Here is an 8,037-nt window from a genome sequence, read left to right as displayed (position 1 = left end):
TGTTTGTTATATTGTCCATTCATTTGGAATTGATTTGACAAAAAAATACAAATTCAAGAGTTAAAAAAAAAGGAAAAAAGATAAAATGAAAATCTAATATAATTTTTTTTGTAAAAACTGAGGACTAAACATGTGATTATACCTTTTAATTTTGAATGAATGGTGATAGAGTGAAAATATTAAAAAACACAAATTCAAATCCACCGCCAAGTTGAGAAACACACCATGCTAAGCTCACGTGATGGCCTATCATCTAGACCACAACACAACAAAAAAGCACCACTCTTTTATAAGAACCTCACCAATCACCATGAACCTAAAGCCCCCACATTCTTTCTTTTTTATACAGTAATAATACTGCACTACTATTCCTTTCCAGTTTCCTCCCTCTTTTCTCTTCTTTATTATCTCCTTTCTTATTTTGGCTTTTTCCTTTGGCTTGCTTTCTCTTCAAAATGACCCTTGTTTCTTCTCATCTATTCAAGCCATGTCTAACCTTTGTTTTTCTAGCCTTGTTTCAGTCTCACACAACTTTCTCTGCTCTGATATTGAGCTTGAGAAACCACCGTAGCTACCCCCAACATCCAAGGCCAATGTTCCAAACCAACCGAACTACTTGTGCATTGTTTGCAGGGACTTGGGTCCGTGATGATACTTACCCATTGTACCAATACTCGAACTGCCCAGTCATAGATGCTGAATTCAACTGTCAAATGTCTGGGAGACCTGATTCTGGTTACCTTAAATATCGATGGCAGCCTCTCAATTGTCAGCTCCGAAGGTATCAGATAAACTTTTTTTTTTTGTAAAAATCCCCCCCCCCAAGTTTTAGTTGATTTGTTTTACATTTTGTGATAATCTATATTGTAGTATGTTAATGTCAGGTTCGATGGGCTTGTTTTTTTGTCGAAAATGAGAGGGAAAACAGTGATGTTCGTTGGTGATTCACTGGGAAGGAATCAATTTGAGTCTTTGATTTGTATGATTTTAGCTGCCAACCCCCAAACCCAGACTCAGATGAACAGAGCAATGCCTCTCTCTACTTTCAAGTTCCTGGTCAGTCTTCCTCTTATCTAACCTAATTTCTACTTTATTCCATTCCCTTACCTTCTTTCTACACTGGTTACAGGCTGTAAGCAACCTATTTTGACCATTTTTATATACTTGTATCAAACACACATTAATACAAAAAAAAAAAAAAAAGGATCCCAAATTTCCTTTGGCAGATAGTGTCTTTCAAAATATCTGAACCCAAAATTTGCTTTTGCAAATAGTGTTGAAGCTTTTTCAATTTTTTAGAAGTAGATTTTTGTTCCAAGCTTTTACACTTGGTGGCCTAAAAGTGGTTTAAAGCACATGTCCTTATAGCAGTTGCTTTTAGCTAAAGCTGAGACATGAATTTGACGTTTGAGGGACCCGAAGTGAGAACTTTTTTGTCAAATATCGTGCTAATACTTGCCAACTAAAAGCCACTACCTACTCTCTTTTTTCCCCATATTATTTTTGTGCTAATATAGAGACATGCTCTGTTTTTTTTTTTTAATTACAATAATTCTTTATCTATGAGAGATGATATTTCATATTTTTGTATTAAATTGTATCAGATACAGACTATTGTTTCCACTAAGTAATCCCAAATGATTAAGAACAGTGAGCATCTTGTGGGTTGAATTTTGTTTACAATGATGAATGCAGGAATATGGTGTATCCATATCATATTTTAGAGCTCCATTTTTGGTAGACGTAGATGTGATGCAAGGGAAGAGGATTGTAAAGTTAGACGACATAGCTGGAAATGGAAACGCCTGGCGAATGGCCGACGTGCTGGTGTTTAACACAGGCCATTGGTGGGGTCATGAAGGATCTCTCCGAGGGTAGGCTAAAACAGTTCCTTACTGGTGTTGCTTTTGTGTTTGTGAAAAGTCTTGAATGAGGGATATCAAATGGGATTTTTTTTTTTTGAATGGTTTGAGGTAAATCTTGGCAGGTGGGATTTGATTCAATCAGGTGGTAAATATTACCAGGACATGGATCGTTTGGTTGCTATGGAGAAAGGGCTAAGAACATGGGCCAATTGGGTTGACTCCAATGTCGACATAACTAGAACCAGAGTCTTTTTCCAGTCTGCTTCCCCCGACCATTACAAGTAAGTCTCTCAATTGTTTGGAATCTGCCATCGGATTTAAATTGCAATTGCAGATGTCTTTGATTTAAAGGCTTTTTGTATGAATCTAAACTTTTTATTTTCATCAAATTAAATTTATTAAAGAATAAGAGGGGTTGTGGCTGGTGAGGAAGATCTGAATCATATTATAGCAGAAAATATGAGGTTCTGATACCCCACAATATCAACATAGTACGATACAACTAATAATGTATTTACTTGATTTGACTGGTTTTATTGTTCTTTTTTTACAACTGTAACCTCGTGAAACAGTGACTGAAGTTTCTTTTTAAACCACTTTTAGTGTCGGTGGCCAATAGCCCTTTATTTTAAATGATGCTTAGAAATGTTACAGTAAACGTGTGCAAGATGCCCTACTGCGACCACACCTTGCAACTGGGCCTATGTCCCTCACAAAAAGGTCATGATAATGCATGGATGACCATATTGCTCTGTTTTGATAATTCAATGATTTTGTTTGGTTAACTCCATTGACAGTCCAAACGAATGGAGTGCTGCAGCAACTGCGACGACTGCAAAAAACTGTTATGGAGAGACGGAACCAATGAAAGGAACTACGTACACCAGCACATATGCAGATCAGATGGGTGTAGTGAATGAAGTCATCAGGGAGATGCATGTTCCTACATATTTGATGGACATAACAATGCTCTCTGAGCTTAGGAAAGACGGGCACCCATCAATTTACCGTGGTGATTTCAGCCCTTCTCAGAGAGCTAACCCGCAAAAGTCAGCTGATTGTAGCCATTGGTGCCTTCCCGGATTACCTGATACTTGGAATGAACTATTTTATACTGTATTATTCTACTAGTTTCGATCTGGTTCACTTCATTTTATGGTAATATGGTTACCATTGATTTTGATGATAGGTTAGTGTAGCCTTCATTATTAAGCAATACATTATCATTTTGAAGTGAAGATTCTCATTAACGATTAACTTTCCAGTACAAATTATCAACAACATAGTTTCAAAAGCTTAAGCAACATGTCGATGACAACAACAGACGGTGATCAAACAATCAGAAATTGTTTTAGTTACTCATAAACATCGCTTATAGTACACATCAGAGAATTATGAAGTTTCATGGATATCTGCCACAAATTCTACTCTGAATTATTCAATTCATGTGTTCTGCTTTCCTTCGTGTAGGCAGGTACTAGCTCTGTATAGCAACTCCGGGAAATTCAATCATCCGTGGTATATTGTCGATAACCTGGGATGGCATGTTGCTGAGTGGAGTCTCGGCATTGTAAGCAGAGAGATGGACTCCCAGGGCAGCCCTGCCTGAAGGGTCAAGGTTATTCTTCCAGGCAGCATCCCACTCAACTGCTTTAGCAGTGCTGCATGCTACGGTAGCTCCTCCAGGTACGGTCAATCTTGCCGAATTCTGTTTAAACCAAGCAAATATTGTTACTTACAGTTATAAATATATCCTAAATGTGGAGTTTTGGGAAATCACCTGAGGGAAGAATCTCTCGAAAATCATCCTGTAGTAGTAAGCTTCTTTTGTCGTTGGTGTGTTGTGAGGGAAGATGTTAGATGCGTTACGCATCATCTTATTGGTTACCTGAAAGTATAAGGTGAAAATCAGTAAGTCATCCCTTAACTCTTTTTTAACTTGATTCCAAATGGAAATGAGATGATGTTACTTACATGTTGGTCAGCATGTGCTTTGAGACCATCTATCCAACTATAACCCACACCATCACTAAACTGTTCTTTCTGTCTGTAAAGGATATGCTGCAGGGCATCAAACAAAACATGTTAGTTTGGTTACTTGTATTGTAGTGGACAAATGCCAAAGACAGGAGAAGATTATATGATAATACCTTTGGCAGATAGGGATGCTCTTCATCATCGAAAGCCCTCCTAAGAATCCACTTCTCAATGCGTCCTTCATCCCTTTTTATCTGATTCATGAAATAGAGAAGCATGTATAATGGACCAAGCAATTCCAAGACAAAAATAAATTGATTGCTTACCATCTTTGATTCAGGGTCTATAGACATGGCAACATTGATGAATTGCTTGTCTAAGAATGGGACTCGAGCCTCCAATCCCCATGCAGATGTTGCTTTGTTAGCTCTCAAACAATCATACTGGTGAAGGGCCTTGATCTGCATAAAAAAGCAACAAAATAGACGAAATCTCAGTATCTTCTTACATTCAAACTCCCCTGGTAGTAATCAAGTGCCATATAAGATGGATCCATCACCTTTCGGCAGGTTTCGTGGTGGAATTCATCCTTATTTGGTGCCTTGTGGAAGTACAAATACCCACCAAAAATCTCATCAGAGCCTTCACCAGATATAACCATCTTCACCCCTAAAGACTTGATCTTCCGCGACATCAAGAACATTGGAGTGCTTGCCCTGATTGTGGTAACATCATAGGTTTCTATGTGGTAGATGACATCTTCGATGGCATCAATTCCATCCTGCAACATTAGAAGGAAGTTTAACTTTGTCCAAGGATGTTATTAAACACGAAATAGAAGTATTAGTAAATGTTCAGTCAATACTTGAACAGTGAAGTGAAACTCATGATGAACCGTTCCCAGATAGTCTGCAACCTCCCTTGCAGCCTTCAAATCTGGTGAATTCTGCAAATAAACCGACCACAAGAAAAAAATAAGTTTCAAGGAACAAACCTATAAAGCTATACTTTTAAGGTTTCATTATCACATATTATACCACTTTACCACTTTACCTCGAGGCCAACACAAAAAGAATGGAGCTGGCTTCCCCAATGTTTAGCAGTCTTGGTACCAGCCAAGTATCGAGCTGTGATAGAAGCAACCAACGACGAATCGAGACCTCCAGAAAGAAGAACTCCAAAAGGTACATCGGTCATCAGTCTTTTGATCACAGCCTGCAAATACAATCGATGCGACCTGTGAGATAAAATTACTAGAAATGTTCTTTAAAGTGTTGGGTTGTTTCTTCATTGTATCTTACATTTTCAAAAGCACGTCTTAGAACAAGGGGATCATATGGAACTGATGGAATGGCCTCAGAGAACCACGGTGGATTGTACCATCTTCTAAATCCTCCTGTTTTGCTGGAGTACAAGTGACCAGGAGGAAAGCACTCAAAGTGTTCACAGTCATCATTTAATCCTTTCATTTCGGAAGATATCCAAACCGACCCTGAATATTAAAAAAAAAGTAGGAAAGGAGTTAGCAAAAACTGACTAAAACCCAGATTTCAAGAGCTGGAAATCGATGCAAGGATTGAATACCGTCAAGTCCCCAGCCAATGTAGAGGGATGCGACCCCAATAGCATCTCGTGCAACAATGTAGCTGTTGTCTCGGGTATCAAGCAACACAAATGAGAAGATTCCATCCAACATATCCACAAAGTCTTCCCCATACTCCTCGTACTATCACATAGTTTAAGTTTAAAGCAACAATTTTACACTTAGAGCAAGAATTCACAAACACGAGCTAGAGAAATTGAAACCCAAAATCAGATTTATGCCTGAAACTTACCAGATGGGCAATAACATCACAGTCACTGCCAGTCCTGAACTTGTGGTTTACCAACTTCTTCCTCAGTTCTTCATGGTTGTAAATCTCTCCATTCACCTAGTTTTCAGCACATTTTGTTCATCTCCATCAGTAAACTTAAAATTACAAACTATTTCCAGAGTGTCATTATTAGCCGCCAAATTTGAAAAACCTAAGTGCCAGTATGGTTTCTTTTATTATTCATTTGGAAGGTATATTCGGGCAAGTTACCATCATCGGCAAAAAGGGAATATATTAAGCAGCAAATATGTTATTTGGTTTGGAGTGTGATTTGATTCATATCCGAATATGCAGAGACCTACCGTGACAGCAACACTCTTGTCTTCGTTAAAGAGAGGTTGGTCACCCGAAGCAGGATCAACGATGGCAAGGCGTTGATGCGCCAAATAGCAGTCTCCATGTTGGTGGAGGCCACTCCAGTCTGGACCACGGTGTTTCAGCCTGTTTATACATCAATTTTCAGCTCACTATTTCTCTGCTACTCCAATTAAACACTAATTAATTGATAGATAGACTAAGTAATTTATTTATTTATACTAATATTGAGTTAACGTGTTTTAAAGACACAGCCATCAAAAGTAGCTGAGAGGAAAAAGATGAATTTGCCTGCGGGAAAGTTCCAGCACTCGAACCCTTTTCGCCTGAGAATCATCAGAACAACCCAAAACAGCTAAAATCCCACACATTTTTCTTTCAAAAAAAAACAAGAACACCTTTTTTTCTTTTTTGGGGCTTGTCAAGGAGAAGAACTAAATAAAGTAATGGATATCCTTAAATTCCGAAGAAAGATTGCTGCGAAATGAACAGAGAAAACAGAGGAGCTAAAAACAGGGGAAAGGTAAAACGTAACGTAAGCTGGGTTTCCGAAACTTGAAGAAAATGCCACGTATTTATAGTTGCAAAACTTTAGGGGCACTCTCTTGGTGTCGGGTGATTGGTTTTTACCCTTCCACCAAGGTGACCCATTTTATCCATTTCTCCGGTGGGGTCAAAAGTCAATTATTTTACTCATATTTTTTTCACCCCTCCACGTCTCATCAAAGCTCCTCAACTGAAATTAGAAATTTGAATTCTCTTCTTTTTATATTTTATGCGAATAAAAGCATACTTGCGAAGTTAAAACAACTACGATAATATATATATTACATTAAATATAAATTGAATCAAAATTTGTTTTATTTAATTTATAATTATTTTTATTTTTATAATATAAATTTAACATTTAAAATAGTGAAATACCATGTAAAATTTATTGTTAATTTTTATTTACATGAAAATTATTGTTTTCTAAAAATATTTATGGAAAACATTTTATTTTATTTTATTTTTGTATTTGACAATCAAAATTTAAGATGAAAATTTGAAAGATAAATAATATTTGTTGGAGAATATTAATTTGTATGATTAAAATAAAAGTGAGAAGAAGATGTCAAATAACAAGACACAAAACAAAACAATAGGTTTATTCATTTGATGGTCCATTTTGTTTTGTCTGCTTTTCTGTACAATTATATCTGATCAACCAAGATGTTATGATTAACATTATATTATTGCCGTTTTATTTTGTGTTATCCCATCCTAATGTTTGCATACAAAATAAAATATAATATGCCGTATTTCTTTAGAATTTGAGATTTAGTCATTATATTTTAAAATAATTTAAACTTTTTTAATCCAATCATTATTGTTAATGGTAATTTCTGTCAAAATTTGTCAACTTAACATGTTTATTTTCTGTCAATCATATGCAATGACATGCGAGGACAGTCTAATCAACATGTCAAGTTAGAGGTGGCATTATTAGGAGAGGCAATCACAAATTCCGAATATGAACAGTAAAACAAACATAAAGAATATTAAAAAAATTTGTAAGATTTAAGTTTAAAGTTTTGGCAATGACATCCTCAATTTATAATGTACAAAAAAAAATCATTTTAATTTTTTTAATCACAATAAGAAACATCTTAGCATTTAGAGATAGAAGTTGAATTTAAAGAGGTGTAAAATGCATCGTTTCGAAGGATGAACAACGTTCAATAGCAACTCACCACTTGTTCTAAAAAGTTGTTGTTCATCATTATCACGACTTCTTAAAAACACAGTCATAAAACAACACCACCATCCAGAGCAACTTATAAAAGAGAGAACGAATCATAATATCTTGAGGAAGGTCACTTTATAACCCTCCTCTCGACTTGAAAAGGGGGAAGGAATATTGTTCTACCCCTCTCCGTATCAACACAGGTGGCAAGCCAGAAAGACGCCCAAACAGTAAGACTACCACCAGACTACACCAGTGAATTGGGAGGTCACCTGCGAAT

At 36.5% G+C, this 8,037-nt stretch overlaps 2 protein-coding genes across 2 annotated transcripts; one reads left to right on the top strand and one right to left on the bottom strand.

The window, feature by feature from the left end:
- The first annotated feature begins 315 nt into the window (after window positions 1-315).
- LOC105792013 (protein PMR5) lies at window positions 316-3,122 on the top strand. The gene is made up of 5 exons (XM_012620371.2): window positions 316-781; window positions 885-1,056; window positions 1,696-1,874; window positions 1,988-2,146; window positions 2,663-3,122. Exons 1-5 carry the CDS (start codon window positions 456-458, stop codon window positions 2,994-2,996), a joined length of 1,170 nt encoding a protein of 389 aa, XP_012475825.1. The 5' UTR covers window positions 316-455; the 3' UTR covers window positions 2,997-3,122.
- LOC105792007 (asparagine synthetase [glutamine-hydrolyzing] 1) lies at window positions 3,092-6,592 on the bottom strand. The gene is made up of 13 exons (XM_012620360.2): window positions 6,323-6,592; window positions 6,019-6,157; window positions 5,678-5,773; window positions 5,427-5,568; window positions 5,144-5,334; window positions 4,896-5,057; window positions 4,708-4,788; window positions 4,402-4,623; window positions 4,169-4,303; window positions 4,016-4,096; window positions 3,840-3,926; window positions 3,646-3,753; window positions 3,092-3,573 (listed from the first exon to the last, which is right to left on the bottom strand). Exons 1-13 carry the CDS (start codon window positions 6,400-6,402, stop codon window positions 3,343-3,345), a joined length of 1,755 nt encoding a protein of 584 aa, XP_012475814.1. The 5' UTR covers window positions 6,403-6,592; the 3' UTR covers window positions 3,092-3,342.
- Between the last annotated feature and the right edge of the window lie 1,445 nt (window positions 6,593-8,037).

Source organism: Gossypium raimondii, chromosome 7 (assembly GCF_025698545.1).
Source record: "Gossypium raimondii isolate GPD5lz chromosome 7, ASM2569854v1, whole genome shotgun sequence".
Classification (NCBI taxonomy): domain Eukaryota; kingdom Viridiplantae; phylum Streptophyta; class Magnoliopsida; order Malvales; family Malvaceae; genus Gossypium; species Gossypium raimondii.
This window is presented reverse-complemented; position numbering and strand designations above follow the sequence as displayed.

Bases quoted from the DNA above. Each gene is read 5' to 3' on its own strand.
- LOC105792007 (XM_012620360.2), bottom strand. From the start codon at position 6,402: ATGTGTGGGATTTTAGCTGTTTTGGGTTGTTCTGATGATTCTCAGGCG. The intron at 4,304-4,401 runs GTGATGGATCCA...TTTTTTATGCAG, and splicing joins ACCACGAAACCTGCCGAAAG to ATCAAGGCCCTTCACCAGTA. The intron at 3,754-3,839 runs GTAAGTAACATC...TTATACTTTCAG, and splicing joins AAGCACATGCTGACCAACAT to GTAACCAATAAGATGATGCG.
- LOC105792013 (XM_012620371.2), top strand. From the start codon at position 456: ATGACCCTTGTTTCTTCTCATCTATTCAAGCCATGTCTAACCTTTGTT. The intron at 1,057-1,695 runs GTCAGTCTTCCT...TGATGAATGCAG, and splicing joins TCTCTACTTTCAAGTTCCTG to GAATATGGTGTATCCATATC. The intron at 2,147-2,662 runs GTAAGTCTCTCA...CTCCATTGACAG, and splicing joins GCTTCCCCCGACCATTACAA to TCCAAACGAATGGAGTGCTG.